Source organism: Lolium rigidum, unplaced genomic scaffold (assembly GCF_022539505.1).
Source record: "Lolium rigidum isolate FL_2022 unplaced genomic scaffold, APGP_CSIRO_Lrig_0.1 contig_41757_1, whole genome shotgun sequence".
NCBI classification, from domain to species: Eukaryota; Viridiplantae; Streptophyta; class Magnoliopsida; order Poales; family Poaceae; genus Lolium; species Lolium rigidum.
In genome coordinates, this window is record NW_025900512.1 from 10,702 (window position 1) to 34,052 (window position 23,351).

Sequence of the window (23,351 nt, forward strand, 5' to 3'; positions counted from 1 at the left end):
TGGCATCATCTATGTCATTTGAACGAAGATTCAGGTCACCCTTTCGCACCGAATGAAATAAGATATGATGTACTTCCTCTGTTTTACAAATATAAGACATTTTAGATATTTTAAAGTGGACGAGATATACATCATATTAAGTGAATAATACACACTAAAAATAGATTAGATAGATACCAAAGTAGATGAATCTACAGAAAAACTAAAACATTTTACATTAGCAAATGGAGAATGAAGGGAGTACCCTATTATTTTATAATAATGCCCCCAACCGTGGTTACTGGCCCTCTCGTGCCGTCTGTCTGGGGGCCAGAGTAAAAAAGGCGAGTGTTCTTTGTTTTGTTTTTTCCAGATGGAAAGGTGAGTGTTGCGTTGGGATGCGCGTGTATGAGGACGGGTCGCTGGGGGATAAGATAACAAGACTCAAAGGATTTGAGCTAAGCCCTTTGAATATTTTCATTTCACAGGTAGGTTAAAAGATGGGGTGAACAAGGGGGGCTTGTATATATATGTCACCTGGTAGGTGGATTCAGTCTCCACTTTCCCTGCCCCTCCAGTCGACTCCATTCCATGTTTCTTTGGCCGCTAACTGCATCTCTCTACGGATTCTCCAAGTCAGTATGCCAGCTCCCTGTCAAATACTTCTACAGATTGATTGCCGACACTTTGAGTAGAGTATACATGAGATGCACCCTGTTATTTTGTATCCATCAATTTGATAAGTATTATCATCTCAGTTCGACAAGCATATTTTTGTGTTCCTTTTCAGGCAATCTTTTGAATCTTTTTTGTATGCAGGGTTTCATCACGACGTTGGAGATCTGCATAGCAATTCAAATTTAGGGCTAGCAGTCCACCTACAGGCAGCACACAGGACAGACTTAGTCCCGGCTCCCTAGTAGGTATGCACATCCTTGCCTAAATGCTAGATCCCACTATTTGGGATTTACTTTTACATGAACAAAATAATTAATGGTTTTTGACTTGAACAAAATCATGTCAGACTTAGATTGCCGTTGTCACCGTATTCTTTGGTAAGCAAGACGTACTGCAGAACAACTTTGTGGTACAATTGCAACGCTGTTGGCAAAATGACTAATGCAGTTGTCGGTCGGTCGTTTTTGCTGCCCTGTATCAATTCAGCTGTGCTTTATTAAGAACAGAAGTATTTCTTCCTAGTTAAAAATCTCAAAATGTGTGGTGTAACAGATAGCGAAACAAATATGGATCATGACTTGCTGGAGCGTATACTAGACGGAACAGAAGAACCAACAAATCTACCTTTTGCATATTTGAAGAACATCACCGAACATTTCTCTGAAGAGCGTGAAATCGGCCATGGTGGATTTGCAACAGTTTATAAAGTAAAATTTACTATTTTATCTTATTCATATAGCATGTAAATGTCTCAACGTAGCAACATATTGCCTGACCTCAAATGTGTATTCAAGCTGTTATTTCATATATATTCACAGACATACATCATGTGATGAATGGTTAAAATGAAATATTCTAGCAAAACATATGTCTATTTGTGTGCAGTAAAAAAACAAGCGTTCAAAATGCAACCAGCGGTGCAAACAGTTACCTCTTTTGTACAACACAGAAGCATGTATATTCTTATATATAATAGAACAAACTTCGTTAAACAATGTATACATATTATAGTTTTCAATATTTGTGTTTAGAACTGTTTTTGTCGAATTCCGCAGAGGATATTATCTTAGCATTTTAAGAAAAGGGAGTGGATTGATACTCTGCAATTGGGGTGCCTCTACACCGTTATGATATAAAAAATTCTTAAAATGAACTATTCCAAATACTTTGGTGGGTATATCACTAAACTAGAATTATTTTGGTTGTGCATATGTAATTATCTCATTCTGCACTTATCCTTAGGGGCTAAATAATCTATAATCGTTAAACCTGTAGGGCATCCTCCCAAACGGGGTTGTTGCAGTCAAGAGGATTCTGAACAACCACACAATCGATGAGAAGCTATTTTATCGTGAAGTGGACAGCCTGTTGAATGTTAACCATCATAACATAGTGCGATTTCTCGGTTATTGTGCTACTACAGATCAGACAGCAATAAAAATTGAAGGTGTTAAAACACATATTTATGCTGAGATAAGAGAAAGATTACTATGTTTCGAGTATATCAGCAATGGAAGTTTACAAAAACATATCACCGGTATGATTTGTTGCATCTGATGCAGGCCATTTTTTTACCTATTTATCTTACTATCTTTTGCTTCTACTTTTGACGTCAGCATTGTTGAGGAGTAACAATATTCTAATACGATGGAATTGATAATTAAATAAGTATTCATACCTCCTTAATAATCTTTTATTTACAGACGAATTGAGGGGACTTGAGTGGGGCACGCGCTATAAATTAATCAAAGACATTTGCCAGGCTATGAATTATCTGCACATGGAAAAGCATATTATCCATATGGATCTAAAACCAGACAACATTTTACTAGACGATAATATGGTAGCAAAGGTTACTGATTTTGGTTTATCAAGACTGGATGGGAAGTCTAAAACCATGAGTGAAGCCCGCTGCGGATCATTGTAAGCTATGCATCAAAACTGGCTATTGTTTTTGGATATCTCCTACATTGTGTTCTCTTTATTTCATAATGCATCAAACCATCGTATTTGCATGCAGTGGATATATGGCTCCCGAATACCTGCATGCTGGGTGGATGTCAGTAAGATCTGACATATACAGCTTGGGGGTTATTATCATTGAACTGGTGACGGGATATAAGGACATCGCACATGATAAGTATAATGCAGTAAGTGCTCGATTTCAAAGTGTTGCATTGACTCCAGTGCACAGTCTGAGTGTTTGTCTTGCTTTATCTGAACATGAACACCACCCTCTCACACTAAAACTTTCCTGCTAAGTACTTTTACTTGATATGCATACTGCAGTGGAGTTTTGGATATCATTTATTGGAAGAAAATTATAGTCCCCATCGAAACAGAAAATAAGTTGGAGAGTTATATTATATTCAAATTTAGTCTTGTCATAGTATTTCCAATAACTAATACTCCACTTAGCTCAAATTTACACTAAACCATGATTCGTACCAGATATTACGCGTGTTTGTACCAGACATTGTAAATATAACATTAAAACCAAACATAATTCCTACAACATCTGATGCCTATTGCTACCACGATAACAACCTATACAGGGGCAATATCAGATGAGTGAGGCCAATTCAATCTTACCGCAGAATGACTAGTTTGAGTAATATATATATATATATATATATATATATATATATATATATATATATATATATATATATATATCGACGCGGATTTGCTACCCGCATGGCTAGCTATGCACCCCCTCTTGACCGCATGATATAGAGAGCAGAATGTTTCAATGGGCCAAGATGTCAATAGCTGGCTAGGGGATGCTTTCACGGTTGATATGGTGCCGTTTAGAAACGTTAGGTATCTGTTGTGGTGCTAGCTGTAGCAACGAAAACGACTTAGCAAGGAGAATGGTATTACCACTGAAACTACGTTTGAAACTATCGTTTGTTTTGCCATGTCTATAATGGAAAGAGTTGGCATTTGCATGCCTTTGAAGGTGCTGTCGGTGCCCATTTGTATTTTTACCAACTTGCTGCTCACTATAGCTGGTAGGAGTAACGAAATATGCAAGACAATGATCCATGCATATGTACAACGAAAATTGCATCGAAATTACTCCTCACCCGAACATTGCTCATTGACCTGGTGGTAGAACTGTTCGTTTAGCCATTTTCCAGATAATTCGTACGTGTCGACAATGCACATGTGTTGTACATCCAGTTTCATGGTTGGTCTATTTCAGGTAGAATTGATGGGTTTTTTGCATTGCGAAAACTACTAACCCACAATGTACATGTTGTGACTCCTGTTTTGCACATCGTGTTGCTCGTAAAAATGTAATCTGGTTGTTTTACTGTCCGTCTTTCTACTAGTGCGCCGTGCATTTCGATCTGTCATCCTGATGAAAGCTTGAGAAACTCCATTTTATTTGTTTCGGATCAAAACAGACCCCATGCTAAAATCTCCAGCAACTGATACTAAATACATTCAAGGATTGCTACAAAAAATGACAAATAATTGGTAGCCGTACAACATACACGCAGAAAAAAAGTACGAATTTACAGATGGATTATCATGTAAATTTAAAGCATTACAAAATGGTTCATGCACCAAAGTAAATCTTGAAGCAGAGTACTATCCCAGTCCACAAGACACCACTACTACACAACGTACGACGAGATGGTGTTCTCGCGCACACCATGACGCCCCAGCTTCCCGGCCATGGCCCGCACAACGCCGATGAGTGCAGCCTTGGAAATACATTACATAGGGTGATACCCCGGGACGATCCCCAACGCGCGCCGTGCTGGTTGTCCAGAGGATGCAGCTGACCTGGTGAGGTACCATCACGCGCGCCGCACGCCTGGTCCAAACGAGCAAGGACCGGAGTCACCGGACGTTAGCCGCCATGATGTCTTCTTAGTCTGCGAGGTCGAGGGATGCGATGGAGTCCGTGGCCTTGGGCCCGGAGACCCCGACATGGTAGTACATGACTTCGAGCCAGCCATGGCACGGCACCGCGAGGTTGACTGCAGCGGCGATCTAGGCCTCGTCGGTCAGGTTGCAGCGGGCGTAAGAGGCGTCCTATCCGAGTTGGGCGTTGACGGCGCGGCCAAGGTTGTCCTCGAAGTCGGCGAGGATCTCGTTGGCACCGGTCCTGAGAAAGTCCTTGGTGGTCGCCTTGCCGATGTCATTGGTGGCGCCCGTGATCACTCCAACCATTGGGAGTTAGAGGTCGTGAAGTCAGTAATCGCTGTCGACGTATCTCCGCTCATCTTCTCCTTGCACACACACATGCACGCATGTAGAATATCGAATATGAGAGAAAATATTATGCTAAATTAAGTGAATATCCGTAATACAAGAACACGAGCAAAGCCTAGATCCACTTGCTTCTTCAGAATGCACCGTACCTGAGCATGACCTGCATCGTGTGGAACATCATGCGACGGAATATTTCCTTCAAGATAAAAGAATATCGATGATGATATAACTACGAGATTTGATGGTCGTGTTATTCTAACAGAAACCAAACCACTATTTCATAGCTCTGCTTGCAACTCGTATGCTAGATGCATTTTCGTTTGGATGCCAGACTGAGCAGCCTCATAGAACTGTGAGCAGGGCGATAGAAAGAAAATGGCTAGACACTTCGCCTGATAAAAATGGTTGGTATATGGCAGCTGCTTGTGCCGAATGGAGTGGATGACGTCTAAACATGCATTTGATTTGCACTTTGATTTCCACACGGGTTAAGACAGACATGCAAAGGTGTGATGGATGGCAACAAATATGCTCTCGATGCAACGGGAGTTTGGAATCTCCGTTAGAATTTCCATACTCTTGCTCTTCCATTTCATGCTCCCTATAGCACATCCTACGGCTGGATGAGCGTGCATAGCTAGCCATGCGGGTAGCCCACTATTTTGCATATATATATATTCTGGAATGATGTGCTCAGGCAATAGAGCAGGTATCCCACTATCATCCTAAATTAACTTTGCTGAACGACAGGTACTAAGAAGATGGAGGCACAGATTGAGGAAATCAGGGAAGGAAACATCCTTGAGTTACCAGCAAGTGACTAAATGCATTGAAATTGGGCTACGTTGCAAGGAAAATGACCCCTTCAGACGACCATTTATAGATGAAATACTACGTGATATCACTAATGTGGAAGATGCTGACTGCCAAATTAGCAAAGCTACGGAATCTACAGTTGGCCAGGTAAGCTCCTAAAGTCCGCAGATCTGGATAATCCTTGTTCCTAATACTTTCTCCATTCACAAAAAATGTCTTAAATTTATTTAAGTCCATATGTATCTATACATAAATATTGTATACATGTATCTAACTTTAGACAAATTTAATACACACTTCTATGAATTGGGAGTACAAAATATTAATAGTCCCTCGTCATCATCTTCTATGTGGCTTTTTAAGAATCTTATCCTAAGAACAACCTCAATTTTTCATTAGTACATAATAAGCCTTTACCCACGGCTAAAATGGCCGGTCATTACCATCACCATGCCGAAGTGTTATGTGTCTACCGTAGTGGCGGTGTGTGCCAAGAGGGCAGCGGTGTGGGGCTTTATGTAACGCGGCAAAGGAAGCGGAATTGTCGGTGGCACAGAGATTTATGTAGCACGTCCGAGGAAGCAGACTTGCAGCGGAGCTTATGTGGCACGCGGGAGGAAGGAAAAGAGGCTACACGCGTCAGTGGAATACCATGAGGCAACCTCCTGAAAGTTTCCTACACTTGGATTTTAATTTATTAGCGTTTAGGATGAGTAGAAGGAAACGAGACAAGAACATTAAAGGAAATGTCGAAAAAAAATTACACACCGTCAATAATTTGCTAACCGTTTGCGATGGTGGGCATATATGTTGACACTAATTTTAGAATGAGCCGTGTGCGAAGTTAATGTTACTAACGTGCGGTAAACCACAGCAATGCACATCCGTGATGGACTTGAGTTTTCGCTAAGAAGCGTGATGGTGGTTTCGATGGTGTACACGCACAACACACATGGGACAAACGAGGTTTTACCCAGCTTGAGACCTCTGATAGAGAAACCCTACGTCTTGCCTGTATTATGATGATGATGATGGTCACATGGAGTCACCGAGAATGCGAAGGTGGTCTCGATCTAGCATAGCTAGGGTTTGAAGCGCGTCTTTCTTGTGTCTTCCTCGCTTAGTGACCCCTCCTGGATTTTATAGAGGAAGCTAGGTATCAGGTTCTCGTGTCCAGGTTTTTTTTCGAAATGCGGAAATATCGCTCCAGCTTCTGCATCCAAAAGGATTATTCACAAAACCTTACAAGAACAATACAAAAGATCAAACTCGAAGCAACCTTACTATACCTACAGTCGGATGAAGAGGGTGACAATACACCAACTCACATCATCCAAAAAACTAAATGCCTTCCCAAAACCGCCCAATAGCAGATGAGAAGCACATCGAGTCGAGCAGACTCTCAACGCACAACAACGCACGCGCCACAGAAGTTGCTCCCGCCGTCTTCCTCGACTCCATCTTCAAGAGAGATCATCGCATTAACCTTGCAAGACCTGCCGTCGATGCCACCATGACGCCAGACGGCTCCACCATCCTGCACGCATACATCATCCCGCATTTATCGTCGATACCCAGCAACACCATGCCACTGAGACTCAGCGCCAACAATGTGGTAGATGAATACCACTCCACCGACATCCGCCAACATCCAGCAGCTGCTCCAAAAATGATGCCCCAAGAGGTAGAACGACGCAGGGCGCGCCGCCATCATCCGATCCGGGAGACCCGGACCTAGGGTTTCCCCCAGAGCAGCACGAGTAAGAGACCGCAGACTGTGATGACGATGCCTTCAAGAAGGTAGCGGCGCGACACGTCGCCATCATCTGCCAACCGAGGTCGGAGCATGGTTTTCACCGGCAGCCGTGCATCCCCAACTCGCCGAGTGTAGTGCCAAGACGGGCAAAGATGACGCCTTCGACAAGGTAACGACGTCGACCGACGCCGCCATCATCCGCCAAGACCGAGGTCGAGGCTCAGTTTTCACCGGCTGCCATGACATCTCGGACTAGATCACCATTGCCGGAGACCTGTGTGAGATCCCATGATCCCCCACACAGGACTACCAGCCTGGTCGACCACCTCCGACGAAGAAGATGACCACCACCACCATGCCGGGGGCTGCTGCCCCAGGTTTCCTCATGACGCGGGAGATGCCCACGAAACGCCTCACTGCCGAGGAGGCAGAGGAACGACATGCAGATCGACGCCCGCCCGGGCCCAAACGGACCAAGATCGGACCCGATCTTCACAGCCGTCGCCCGGCCGCCGCATGTAGATCAACGCCATGGCCGTCGCCTCCCTGCGTCGCCGCATGAAGGAGAAGCCTAGCCGGACGCCACCACCATGCCCTCCGGTCGTGGGGGCGAGAGGAACGGCCGCCGCCGCCATGCCGCAGGACATTTCCCGGCAGCGCTTCCAGCGACGGCGGCGGGGGAGGGGCGCCCTAGGGAGGACGAGGGGAGGGCTCCGGCGGCTGGGCCCCGGCGCGGCGCGGCGCCGCCGGCGCGGGGGGAGAGGTTAGGTCACGGGGGGAGAATATCTGCAGCAGAGAATCTTCTCCTTTTCGTGGTTCTCGTGTCCAAGTAGGTTACAATGGTGCGTACTTTCCTTTATAAGCATTATTCTTGTCATAAACGTCGGATCCACGGGCCATTGGATGCTTTGTGTGGCCCAACTCTTGATTCAACGATGTAATATCCATGGAGCTTTTCTTGGACCGCAACAGGTATACCAATATGAGGGACCCATTTACGTCTGACCACATTAGTTACAGTCCATAAAATACAACTATGCGCGTTGTACCCATGTAGTGGATTGCCCGAACTGTGTGGACACGTTGAATTGGTGGGCGTCCGTTCTTCTGCATCATGCATGGAAAGATCTTCCTTGTGCCATGCGAGCATTAAAAGGCCCCTTATGTACTACTGTTTCCTTTGTTCCAAACGGGACGTCCATCAGTCATACATACAATCCCTAGCTTTAATCGGTTAAGGTGGTTTCATTGGTTCGGTGATAATTCTTGAGGAGCGAACTAAAGTATTTCTTATATATGCCTCTAATGACACATATGTACTAAGAATTGTAAAAGATTGATGGGTGCCTATTTTGGGACTTTGCATGTGTTGTAGGCCTATATATGAATGTCACACCCCCTTTTCCCTTTCTCTTCTATGAAAATGATAATCCTCTCCATAGAATATTCTATTTTAATTTTGAATTGTTTGTGTATAATCAGAACGCCATTGGTGACCATACTCATGATTAGCGGAAGAAATGGTGAAAGGCATTTTTTTAGGCAAAGCCATTTGGCCGCACCTTATCAATATCAAATAACTTTTGGACTGTGCTAGTAAGGGCATCCACTCCACACACATAAGATTTATTTTATTTTTCAAACTTTAAAATGCTTTATATCTTGAACCATAAGTCAAATTTCAGATCTGTTTTCACAGTTAGGTGTTTCGTGATGAGATCTTCCAAACTAGAACTCATGTTAATATATTTTGGTACCTTTTTCCAAGCCTAGTTGCCAGATTAAATTCAATTGGTCACCAGGTTTGCCAAAGTTGATTACCAGGATAATATTATCAGATTTTTGAACAAAAACTAGAGTTGATCGAATGCTTGCCCGCTGAATATGTGGATCATTTCTATACAAAAAATAAATGTAAAACTTAGTATTTGGTAACTCTTAACTATTAACCTAGAAACTACATTATTATAACCTGGCAACTGGAGTTTGAAAAAAAATCGTCAAACATATTAAGATGAGATCTTGTTTTAAATCCCTCATCAATATGAAATGAACGGTGAAAACAGATCATCATTTGGATTAAAGATCTAAGAGAAAAATAATAATTTCCAAATCATGGAAAAGATTCCTTAATTGTTGTTGGATATTCGTCACCTATAGGAAAAAGATGCTAATAACTGTGTTGTACAGAACGATTCCCTAGGGTGTATGTTCCCTAGTTAGAAAAATCGTTAAGTGTTACATTAGTCATTTTGGCGGCTTATCATTCCACATATTAGATGAGCCATAATCAAAAGAGTTTCTAGCTAGCTTGTATGCTACCATATTCAGATTAGGGCTGGAAAAGGAGTGTCCGTAGAGCACAAAAGGAAGGTTGAAGGTAAGCAAACTATTGAACCGATCATTGAGAGTAAGGACATCTCCCGCGGCCCGGCACGAATGGATCATCATGTCCGTGGCAACCCATTTGCAACCTAGAAAATGCGTTGTTGTTGACTTGCCGTAGGCCACGTGAGTGTCCTCCCTATGCCGGCTCAGGCCTGCCTAGCAGCGTCTGCATCCGCTTCGTCTTCAGTACTACTTCTGGCGGGCAGCGACATTGTAACCTTCCGCACCGCAATTAATGCCACCCACTTCTCCCTGAACACACCAGTGCTAACGGGTTGTGTTGGGCTTCCACGCCAGCATCAATGAGTTGGAGGTCAGATCCATCATTTATTGGCAATGCCTGCGTTTTGTCCATGCCATTGCAAGACGCAATTGCCACACACTCCACACCCACATAACGAAAAACCACACCCCGCGCCATGGGCAAGTTCTAGCCCATATGGATGTCCATGAACGTGAAAGGGATTCGCAGCATAAAACAAAAAATCTAACTTAATAAACCCTATGAGCCAAAGATCTATCCATGTAGTGATGTATCAAGGGATAAGATATCGGTGACATACCCTCGTAGACCCATAGTAGTTAACATTCCACTAGAACGTGGTTGATGTAGTCCAACGAGCGACATCGATCTCAAGCTTGTGTAGAAGTCCTCCCGGTGTCAAGTGATGCAAGTGCAACACCTAGTAGATTCACACACGTACGGTGCTCAACGACGCTCCTGACTCAGATCCAGCTAAGTTGCGGAAGTAGATCTTCTGGATCTGGCAGCGCTCGCGTGTAGGTAATTAGGGAGAGATTTTTCCTATTTTTATGTGTGTTGATTTGCCCCAAAAGCCCCACTATATATAGGGGGCAAGGGAGGCACTATGGTTTCCAAGGGGCAAGGTGGGACAAAAAAGGAGGCAACCAGGGGAGGGGGCGGCCGGCCGAGCTTTGCTCGTGCAAGCACCCGCGCGCCCTCTCCTTGGCTGAACCAGTCTCAAGGGTGGGCCGGCTCCCCTTCCCCCTTTTTTTCTTTTATTTTTTCCTTTTTCTTTTTTATTTGGCTCCTCCAGGGGTCTAATAAAATAGAAGTGTCCATTTAATTAAAATAAAAAATCATATTTTATTTAATTCAATATATTTCTACATATTTATTCAATCAAAACATGTACTGGATATCTCTCTTAACTCGGATGGATCCAAAATCATCTATAGTTTCGTCGAACCCTTAAGTGTGTTACCCCACGGTTCGGGTTTGTCATAGTCATGATCTGGGACAACGTCGTCAGTCAATACGTTCACTAGGGGATTCTTGATAACCATAATGATCTCTATGCATTCCATGAAGATATGATCGTCGTTTGAACCATCGCATCGAGTCTTATTACTTTTATTCATACGATACCAGCACTCGTCTCAGACATGATCATGGGTACCATAATACCTAGTTTGGTCTTGTTTCCAACAATGCTATTTCAACTTGTTCACGTGTGATTCCATCCCCATGACCTAGTCATAAGCTGCACAGCTTTATGGATGTAATCTCACCGAGAGGGCCCTATGTATCTAAATTCACGTGGACGAACAAATCCCGCTCTTGATCCATACGCCTCAACCATTCCGTTGGAATACTAAGCTACACCTTTATGATCACCCTTTTACGGTGTGATGGTTGATGAGGACAAAGCAACCTCCGAATATCACAAGTAGATATGATCTCACGGTCTAAGGATTAAGTTACTTTGCCCTTTAATAAACATCGTAACATTGAACTTCAATGTGACTTGATCGTGTTACGGTATTTATGTTTTGGGCATGTCCATCATACACAACCAATTGATATGATCCCATTGTCAATGACGTGTATGTACATGATCGAGAAATTTTCGATCAATTATTGACCACAATGAACCAGTTATGCACATAAGTGCTTTTAGGAGGGACTCTTTGTTTGTTTACAATATCACACGTGTATTAATGTTTTCGCTTAATACAGTTATAGCATGGCACGAAACTCTTTATAAACTTTTCACAATAAATAACTTTATTACTTGTCTCTAGAGCACTAATTTCTATAGTCTCCCACTTGCCCTAGAGTACACATAATGCACCTATTTTTGTCATTCCATCATAACGACTTACTCTTAAGTGTTTATGATTTTCTTCGCTCGTGTAGAAGGTTATTTTAGTGTCCTGAATCCTTATATTCATATATTCTTTGCAAATTCATAATGTCACCTTGTTTGACATTATTCCATTAAAGTGATAATCTAATTATCATCTTTGGCTCATTAAGTGAAACATTCCTTTTCCGTATCACTTGGTTTTTATTCCATTAAGGCGTTTGGTTCAGTGAAACTGAAGTTTACTTTATTTTTCATGAATACTTGGAAGTATACATTTTTGGTGAAAATTCAATTTTCTCAGCCTTTTCATCAATATAGATCTTAATGGGAGTGCACTGGATGCTCAACCATTTTATATACCCCATTCATTCGGGATCTTCCTAATTCTTTAGGTTAGTGTTCGAAACATGTACTAGTGCAACATATTTAGTTCTACTATCCTTCAGGATTTCGGAATTATCACCTTAATTTTATGTTCAGTTTTCTCAGAGAATACTTCAAAACATTTTTAATAAGAATTAGGATCGCATTTCGTCATTTTACTTTTCATAGTGTATTTTTAGAACTCTATGTCTTGGGCATAGATGATGTGACACATCATTTTCTATCATTTAACCATTACATTTTAATATCTTGAACATCACCATGTTCTTCCCTGAATATGTAATGTGAAACATTTCGATGTTTGTGCCCCATTATATTATAAGCCAGAAAACTACTTTCTTTGCTTATCACTTTTGAACTCTTTCAAAATTCTATTCTAAGGACAATTTGTTTGACTTTATGATTAAAACCTTTATCTATCTCAATAGATCTTGTAGTTCTTTTAATATTACTTCTCTAACCATGGTACCCTTTTTGGCATTCAACATGTCATTAGCATATTGAATAGTCCTTTATTCAAAACCTTCCACTCAAATATGTCATCACATATATGATGGAATTTCTCGGGCAGCTCCCACTCAAAATATGTTCCATATATAACAACGAGTTTCACACATAGCTCCCACTCAAAAAACATGTCATAACATGCTAATTTTTTTTAGGGTAACTATTTAGCTACCACTCAAATTTATGCAAAACGCATGTTTAAACTTTATTTTGGATAAATGCAAAATTCCTTTTGATCAACTCATCAAAATTTATAATTCCTCTTGCGATATACTAGCACTCATATGATTTATGAATCCTGTCTGTTGTACATTTACAACTCTTGCCATTTTCAAATGGTCACGGTTCGTTAATCATCACATCAATTCTCATAATTGTTATGTCTGCCAATTCTATAAAACCCATCGACTCAAATACTCTTACAATTTTTCCCAAACCATATCTTATGGAAAATTGAACTTGCTTGTATTTTACAAATTGCATGTTCTTCTCTCATAGAAGATCTTAACTATTCTTATACTTAATAAGATCATGTATCTTGATACATTGCAATCCAAATGATATTCAAATCTTGATTTCATGACTCTTCAGTCATCTTTTGCATTTAGGTCCATCATCGTTTCGTTGTAATTTGTAGGTTCATCCTTTCCATTAAGACAAATGGATCAGGAATATATTCCGCTACGTGACATAATTAATTCTTGAATCCCACTTTTATTTTAGCAAAACTATGGATCCTTTGATCATTATCAATTATCCACCTCTTTATTATTGAGCGTTGCTATGGATAACTTCCATTGCGCTACTCTGATATACTGAGGTAAGGTTCAATTACCTTGTTTTAGTTTTACTTTTTCCACGTCGTATTTATTTGAGAAGATGATTTTTCTCTTAAAATACTTGTCAAATTGTGCAATACCAATTTTGCTAATTTAGCTCAGTGGTTGTTGTATTCATAATTCATAATTCATGAAGAATACGTCACAAAAAACTTGGTTCATTTTTAATTTCAGGATTATCCTGTAATTCCACAACTTTATGTATCTTGCAATGATTTATTTATCAATTGAGTATTAGACTTTAATTTTATTCATGAATAATTATTTATGTAGTATCGGAAACTTGCTAACAGATTCTTTCCAACACTTTGATTATATCAACTTCTTGATGTATCGTATCATATTTTGAAAAACAACTTTTCGCAAATTTGTGGCGCTGAAATATAGCTCAAAAAATTATCACTTTGTTCCAATCGGCGGCGACTTGTCTTTCTTGTTTTAGTTTATATCCTTCTTTATTTCTGAATTAGATTTGATCCCGTCAAATCCTTCTTCAGATTTATGTGTCTTATTTTGGTGAATATTTATATTCACTAAAACTTGACTTTGTTTCAATATTAATCTCCACTATCACTTGTCTAACTAATACATCATTTATGTATTTTTTATTCAAAAATACTTAATGCATTCAATTTAATAGATGCGGTGTTTTATTCATGCGGCATTTAGAAAATTTTCATAAGATTATTCATCTACTGACTTATGTGTTTCATCGAATATGAACAGACACAACTCCTTTGTATGAACTGAACGATAGTGTTATTTTATAATGAATTAAGTTGGATATCTTTCGGCACTATTCAGCAGCAGCTTATAAATGTCAAATTATCAACATGATCCTAATAAGAATAATTAATATAACATGTGTGAACACAAAGACTTTATTCATAAAAGGCGGACACCGAACTTGTCTTTATTACATATGAATGACTTTTCTCGCGATATACAAAACATACTAATAAAAGTTCACTTATAACGATTACAACTTTTATTCTAATTGAAATAACTAAGGTTCGTTGATAAATGTAGTGGGAGAGTGACGTAGGCCATCAACATTTTGTATGCCTTCAAACACTCACGTCACCTTCTCTCCCCATGGCGGGTCCTTAAGCGGTAGGTGCTGCTTTCAAGCAAAATAGTACAAGTATCAAATACTTTGCATTCCGTAATAAGCGTTGGTAAGGAATAATATGTATGTTGCATATATCAAATATATACCTTCTCCATCATTTCTGATTTTGATTTCGTCGACAACTTCTCCTCCTAATGGTTCTACCCTCAGAGCTCGTATATTTGCCAAGGCTTCATGAAAGGTGAACACTTTCTCTTTCACGAAGTAGTCCTCAACAAATTCCTTACAGCTTAAAGGCAGTGATCAAAATACTTCGTCCATAGAACAATGCTCTGTCATTGGTTAACCCCAAGTATCCACCAAGTTATTTTGAATCCTATGCTTATTCCTTAGGTGCATCTCAATGTGGCCACATTCCCCCAACTTCGTTGATAGAAATGCATCTAGACACTCATACGTTGCCTTTCTAACCTCAGCCCTGAACATGACTTGAGTGCAATGATATGTAAATGGCTTTGGTGTTGGCATAGAACACCCTTAGCCCAGGGGCCATGGTGCTCAGCAGTGGCGGAGGCAGGACGTCAACTTTGTGTAGTCAGTTTAAAGTTGTGCAGTCAAATACATGTAATTAGATGATTTTTTCGTAATTTTCTGCCTAATTTCTACAGATGCAAGTGGAAAACTGTGTAGTCATATGACTACACAGCCATAGTGTGGCTCCGCCACTGGTGCTCAGCATCGCATGTCGGATAACTGATTCTAACTTTAGTCGGAGGTTATATAGCCTCTTGTCCTCTTCATCGGTGTAGTCGTCTGGTTCATCCCCTGGAGGTTCATCTACTACGAAAAACATGTAAGTTTTTCTAAGACAACTTCTCAGCTCTTGGTACCATAATCCGAAGTCTGATCCACTATGGGTAAGTTTCGCTTCTCTCACGAAGGGACGGAAATGATCAAGCAAATGGGAGAACACCATGGTCTACAAAGATATTTGAAAAAATTTGAAGACTAAGTTCATAATTTTATGTGAGTTCAAGTTTTAATCAAATTAAATAATGAGATCGCACTAGAATACATTATTCCTAAGAATGTTTCAAGTGATTACATGATCAAATCTACGTCCGTTCCGATCGTTCACAGGAACGTCACAGTTTCAAAAGGTGGACACTAAGCGTCGATCACATCATTCATGTGACTCATGCTCGATCTTTAGATCTCTCGAGCTCTCGGGATCATGTATGTACATGCTAGACCCGTCAAATACTGCTTAGTTGAGAGCATGTGCAACGTGGCTTGCACCCACTGTACATAAATGTGAGAATGTTTAGCACCGATTGACACAAATGCTTCCACAATTACAATCAATCGAGAATGGTGCATGCTAAGGATGAACACTTAATTGGTGTTTTGATTCTGGGATCATCTTGTTTAGAGCTTTGTTTTGTTAGTTCAAGTAATGCTAGCAACTAAGTAAGATGCTATCACGATATCTAGATCAAATGTATTAGTTAACATGTCATGGGTGAATCATCTACACAATTTAATCTCTATCATATGCTCTGGCATGGCACCCACTTCGTGACGCCTCCAGTTGATTGACCATCATGGCAATGGACTATTATTACAACTTAGTAACAACTAGTAGGTAAATCAACTATACACCATGATCAAAACATGTTACAAGCCCCCTTGCAACAAATATAGACGTTTCTACTTTATTAGTTGCATAAGTGGATGTTTTGGCTTATGCGAGAAAGAACCGTTCTTGCCTACAAGGATACAACCATACCATCGATTAGATAATTGTATCTACTACACCCCTGTCGGGTCCCTCTGTTGCAAATGCCATACCACTAAAGTTAGAGAGACAGACACCCCCTAGCCGCGTATGTGATACAAGAAATATGTCAAGTGCGGAACTAGTTCCGCATACGGGGACGCGTGATATCGGTCGTGGCCGCTTCATCCAACAATGTCACAGTATGAACAAGTACACGTGAGAGGGTAACAATTATAGAACAAATTCCCGCATGTAGCACAAGCGTTCTAACCGTACAACATACTACGCATAGATCGGCTCTGATACCACTCAAAGGGATTCGCAGCAGAAAACAAAAAAAATTGAACTTAACAAACCCTAATGCGCCCAAGATCTATCCATGTAGTAATGTAGTAAACGGAGAAGATATCGGAGACGTACCCTCATAGACCGATAACGGTTAAGGTTCCACTAGAACATGGTTGATGTAGTCGAACGGGCACCATTGACCGCAAGGTCATGTAAAAGTCCTCCCGACGTCAAGTGCCGCTAGTGCAGCACCTCATAGTTTCACACACATACGGTGCTCAACGATGATTCGGGCTCAAATCCAGCTAAGTTGCGGAATTAGATTTCTAGATCCAGATCCCAGCAGCGCTCACGCGTATCGGGTGGAGTTGTTTATGGCCCTGCGCAGTTCTTCGGGAAATCGCACGGAGTCAGAAACTAGGGAGATATTTTCCCTATTTTTCTGTGTGTTGATTTGCCCCAAAAGCCCCACTATATATAGGGGCAAGGGGGCAGTAGGGTTTCCAAGGAGGCAAGGTGGGAAAAAGGAGGCAACTAGGGGAGGGGCCGCCCGGCCGAGCTTGGCTCGTGCGCGCGCTTGCACGGCTAGGCTGGGCCGGCTCCCCTTCCACATTTTTTTCTTTTCATTTTCCTTTTTATTTTCTTTTATTTATTCCCTCTAGGGGCCTAATAAAATAGAAGTGCCCATTTAATTAAAATAATAATAAATTATTATTTAATTAAATTTATTTCAATATATTGATTCAACCAAACAAATATTGAACATATCCTTAATTACCAATCATTCGAGGCACCTCCCGAACTAATCCGAACATCCTTCGGACTCCGTCGGAAACCTATTCCGGATATCTCTCTTAACTCCGATGGGTCCCAAACCATCTGTAGTTTGGTCGAACCCTTAAGTGTGTTACCCCACGGTTCGGTTTTTTCATAGTCATGATACGAGACAATGTCGTCGGTCAATATGATCACCAGGGGATTCTGGATAACCATAATGATCTATATGCATTCCACGAAGATATGATCGTCGTTTGAACCATCGCATCGAGTCTTATTCCTTTTGGTCATACGATACCAGCATTCGTCCGAGACATGATCACCGGTATCAGAATAGCTCGTTCGGTCTTGTTTCCGACAAGGCTATTTAAACTCATTCATGTGTGATATCATCCCTGTGATATCGGCATACATTGCGCAGCTTTATGGATGTAATCTCACCGAGTGTGGGCCCTATGTATCTTACCGTCATGTGGATGAACAAATCATGCTCTTTATCCATACACCTCAACTATACCGTCGGAATACTTCGCTACTCCTTTATGATCACCCTTTTATGGTGTGATGGTTGATGCAGCCAAAGCAACCTCCGAATATGACAAGTAGATATGATCTCATGGTCTAAGGATTAAGTTACTTTACGCTTTAATAAACATTATAACATTGAACTTCAGCGGACTTGATCGTGTTACGATATTTATGTTTTGGGCATGTCCAACATACAATTCAACCAATTGATATGATCTCATTGTCAATGACGTTTATGTCCATGATCGGGAAATCCTGGGTCAACTATTGAACACAATAAACAGTTATACACATAAGTGCTTTTACCAGGGACTATTTGTTTGTTTATAATACCACACTTGTATTAATGTTTCCGCGTAATACAGTTATAGCATGCCACGAAACTAATTATAAATTTATGACAATAAATAACTATTATTACTTGTCTCTAGAGCACTAATTCCAACAGAACGACCATTAGGTGGGGTCCCTGCCAGAGGTGGCTATCACAGAGAGCGGTAGTAGTACTACCTCCCAGTTGACTTTCCACAGCAACTTTAAGAGAGGAGGAAGCCCATGCCGGAAAAATGTCAACCTCCTGTAGGTTGACTTATGAAATCACGTCGAGTGCCAGTGCCACACGTTCCATGGGAGGGGCGAGCACTAGGCAATGAGATTCGCCACCAGCACTTCATCCTTCTATCGGATCTGCGGGACGGTCCAGCTTTTGCGCCAGACAACTATATTGGGACATATTTAGAGTTGAACCAGCGTCACTAAGCTAGGTACCTAGGAGAGGTCGAACACTCTAGCAACAAATTCACCCCAACACTAGAAAAAAGCTTAGCAGTGGCGCACCACGCCACTGGTAAGTGTTAGTACTGACTTGGTGCGCCACTCATATGTGTCCCTACCAGTGCCGCTCAACCTAGTGTGCTACTGCTACATTTTTGGTACGCCACCGCTATAGTTTTGAAATTTTGAAATTTTATTTTTTTCCTTTTTATTTTTATCTTTTGGTGTTCCACTGCTATATTTTTGGTGCGCCACTATTAACCCTGCTTGGTGCACCACGAGAAAAAATTTGAAATTTGAATCTGGATCCAGATCTGGATCTAGCACCATATTTTCGCGATTTTTTTGCTCGTTTTTTTGCTTGGGTTGTTTTCTAAATTATTGGTCCCGTTCATCTAGCACCATTTTTTGCTCATTTTTTCCTAATTACATGGGCCATGGGAGAGGTTGCGGGATGGAGAATAGAGGGAGGAGAGGATGGAGAGGAAAGAGGATGGTGAGGAAAGAGGATGGAGAATGAATGAGAGGAGAGGAGGGTTGTCGGATTGGGGGAGAGGAGTCCGGAGAGGAGGAATGGGCGCTGGACTGGAGGTGAGAAAGGAGGAGAGGATCGAGGAAAAGATGAGGAGGAGAGGATGGAGGAGTGGAGGAGAAGATGGAGGAGAGGAGGAGGAGAGGAGGGGGAGAGGAATCTATGGAGGAGGGAGGAGGATAAGGTGGTAGTGGGGGTAGGTGGTGGCCGGCCATTTTAAATTTCGATGAAGGGAAATTAGCAGTAGCGCACCTCTTAATGGTGCGCTAATGCTACTTTTTGTTATTTTTCAAAATCTAAAAGCTGAAAACTCATGTTTCCATTTTGATTTTGGGAATCTAAAAATTGGCTAAACGACCATGGGTCATTGAAAATCAGATGTAAAATTTTGCATAGATACATTTTCATATAAAAATCATATTTATCGGAGGTCCTATGCAACCAGAATTTTTTTTTTACCGATACATGATGTAATTTCGAAAAAAATGTCGAAATTCATTTTTGTTAATTTCTCTTGAAACAACATGATAAAACACATGGACATCTTGAAGATTTTTTTTTTTAAAAATTTCTAACATTTTCTTCGGGTGGGTGGGAATGTTGGGCACCACTTAGTAGTGCACGTGTCCAACATTCCCACGCTCCACCTAGACATAGCAATGGCACATCATGTACATGTGCACCACTGCTATCTCCCCTACCTGTAATAGGGCAGGTCCCACCTAAGCAGTGATGCGTCATTGGTAATCCAAGGGGAGGGGTGGTACTAGCCAGAGCCTTAGTGGTGGTGCACTACTGACCATGTCCGCCACTAGGAACTTTTCTAGAAGTGGAGCACCTCTTCCTCGTGCGCCACTACTATATAGAAGTGGTGTACTAGTATAGTGGTGTGCCACTGCTAGCCATCCTACGGCTAGACCTTTTTCTAGTAGTATCGGTGTCCGTAGCAACGTCGATGGCAATGGCGATGGCAACGATGGTTTGCTCGATCGTCAAGCAGTAGGTTCAGCCTCCCGAGCTCGGTGACGAAGAGGCCCTCGATATGGCCATGGCCTAGAGCAATCTCGATGAGCTTGCCAAGTGGGAGGGCCTACTCATCTAGCTGCGGGAATCCACGACTGCGCATGGAAGGTCTGGCATGCCACCTCTCGTGCCAGTGCCAACACTTGCAACAACAACGTCAGTGATACCATCGATCTAGATTACAGATTGTAGTATTAAAGATTTTTCCTAGAGATCCTAGGTTATCGAATCTATGAGAAGATCGCTTTTAGTGTAAGATCACACACGTGAGAATTCTAGTTTTCGTTTAACTCTTGTCTTACGGGACCAATGTCTTATTGTATTTGGTTGTTTATCGAAGGTTGCAGATAGGCATGGGCTTAAGATAGGATTTAAAAGATATAATGAAGCTCACATGCAACAATATATATATATATATATATATATATATATATATATAAAATCAAGGTAAATATGCAACATAATTTGGGTGATGCATCCTAATGTGCAATGTAATGTCGCATGCCACAGTCTTAATGCATCAATTATCCACTCTGAGTTCCAACGCAGCACGTGGAGTTGTGGTATTAAAATAATTCATATAATATCCTTAAGTTCACATTTACTCCTTAGATGATGATCACACTGTTGACCCATGAATGTTTTCACTTGATCATGGCATCAAATCATGCAACTAACTCTACTCAAACCTTAATACCTTTGGCAGTCTCTTTGCTTCAGATACCCGTCAAACCTTCAAGATCGAGATAAAAAGATCGAAGAATATAAATGAATCTATACTCCCATATTGCACAATATCCCATAGGTAATTGAGGCTAGGCCTCATTGGATAGCCCAAATGGACTACTCACAAATAACTGGATCAACAATAGTAAACATTATACAATAAATATCAAATAGATGAATGATTATTAGTCTTAAAATCCTGCCAATCGTGAACAAATCAGGATTAAAAGTAGGGGAGAGGATGAAGATGATGATGATGATGATGATGAGGCGGTAAAGTCGATGGCGGCTGCATCGAGGCTTTGGTGGAGATGGGATCTGACTATTACGACAAAATGACGATTTTCTCTGTGTGCGTCTCTCAGATGCCTCGGGTATCTCCACATTTTATATTGGGTTTGACGAGGTGTACCCACCGACACCTGGTACGGTCAAGCCGTATCGGCATGCATGACTGGTCGTTAAAGCTTAATTATGGGAATCAGCTCTAGACTCTGATTGACTTGGTGATACTTCCAATCCATCATTCTTCATTTAATGCCCTTGATTTCCTCCTAGTTACTTTCATTTCTGCAGAAAAGAAATAATGATGGATATTTTCACATCTTGGCATTAGTTAGCACTTATTAGTGGGTCTAGAAAGTTATTCACTACATATTATAACAAAATATCCCTGTTTATATAGAGATAATGTAGTTATTTTCACGAGCAATAAGCTTGTGTTTGGACCTCCTCCGGCATCATAGTGGCCATGGCCGAGGGAGCCTCCGGTCTTCAATGATGGCGACGTCAAATTGATGGCAATATCGCAATTTCTCATTTTTTATTTGACATTTTTTTGTTTTTTCTCCTGATGTAAATTTCTTTTTATTAATATAAAATTGTTTCGCAAACTAATATGCGATGGGCCGCTGGGTGTATTCTAGACCTAAACATCCAAGTGATGCGAGATGGCCTATTTTTTGTCTACGGCCCAACCCTAACTGGATTATAGGGTCGGGGTGGGGTGTATGCCGTGTGGCACAACTACTATGTCACGTACTCTATCCAAATCGGATTATAGGGCTGAAGACCATTTTGTGATATTTCGAGATTATTAGTCTAGAGCATTAACTCTTAATTCCTATGCCAAATATTATATGACACATGTATATGTTACTATTTTTATAGTGCATAGTAACATAGAGGTAGTAGTATAATATATTGTTTCATTAATTAGCTTCTAGACTCATTTTATCTTGAAAAGTGTGATGTTATGGTAACATAGCTTGTTACCACAAGCATTTTTTCTAATATCATAATACTTTGTGTCATCAATATTCCTAGTTACATTGAATGTAGTTGCATGTACTTGCATGATGCTACCTTACTTCCAATGTTAATAGTCTAACTGTCGCCTCCCTAACTTATTTTCACTATGAGTAGTCTGGTCGCCTCCCTAGCATTAACTATCCTTAATGCATACACGTTTTTATAGCCACTGATTAGCCACAAAATCTTCTCGCGGGTGAAGGAAAACATGAAACCAAGGGGGGCGAAGTTTGGTGCAATTGAGGGGCAGCACTAAAATCACCGAGATTTTCTCATCGATATATACAAGCCCACATCTCTGTCCCAACAAAATGGCCCACTGGCCATGTAATCCCGTACATATAGAGTGCAATGGTGCTATCTTAACAACGCCCCACATAATGATTTTCTAGTTGAAGGAGAGAGAGAAACAAAGTAAAAGTGTTTTTTCTTCTCTTAGTTAAGAGATGATTACTCAGCATGAAATATATAACATTTTTCACTATTAAACGGGATGTCTTATGTTAGTCACATGTTTTCTAGTTTAATTTTAACCACGACAGAAGGAGCATACAAACATTAGCTATTCGAAGGCAACACTAACATGTTTTATTTACTTCTCTAAGAATTCAATGCATATGATAAAATTTTCTTATCAATTCATGTTCATGCCTTTAAGTAAGAGAATATACATATTACCATCAACCAGTTTATTGTTTTTTTCACAAAAAGGGGAGTTAGACCTGGCCTCTACATCAGTTAATGCAAGCAGCCTTTTCTGCAAAGTTTAGCATTCCTATAATTTACATCTTACGTATCACATATTGTGAATAGAAGATCAACCAACGGAAAATAATAAAACAAATATGCATC

The 23,351-nt window shown here is 40.9% G+C and overlaps 1 protein-coding gene across 1 annotated transcript in view; it reads left to right on the top strand.

Annotated features, from left to right (window-relative positions):
- The first annotated feature begins 377 nt into the window (after positions 1 to 377).
- Positions 378 to 23,351, top strand: part of LOC124681399 — a 32,883-nt gene continuing 9,909 nt past the window's right edge. The window contains exons 1-6 of the mRNA XM_047216324.1: positions 378 to 467; positions 1,933 to 2,104; positions 2,361 to 2,580; positions 2,678 to 2,807; positions 5,638 to 5,703; positions 5,740 to 5,850. Of these exons, the coding sequence (XP_047072280.1) occupies positions 378 to 467; positions 1,933 to 2,104; positions 2,361 to 2,580; positions 2,678 to 2,807; positions 5,638 to 5,703; positions 5,740 to 5,850 (789 nt within the window). The remainder of the gene's footprint in view (positions 468 to 1,932; positions 2,105 to 2,360; positions 2,581 to 2,677; positions 2,808 to 5,637; positions 5,704 to 5,739; positions 5,851 to 23,351) is intronic.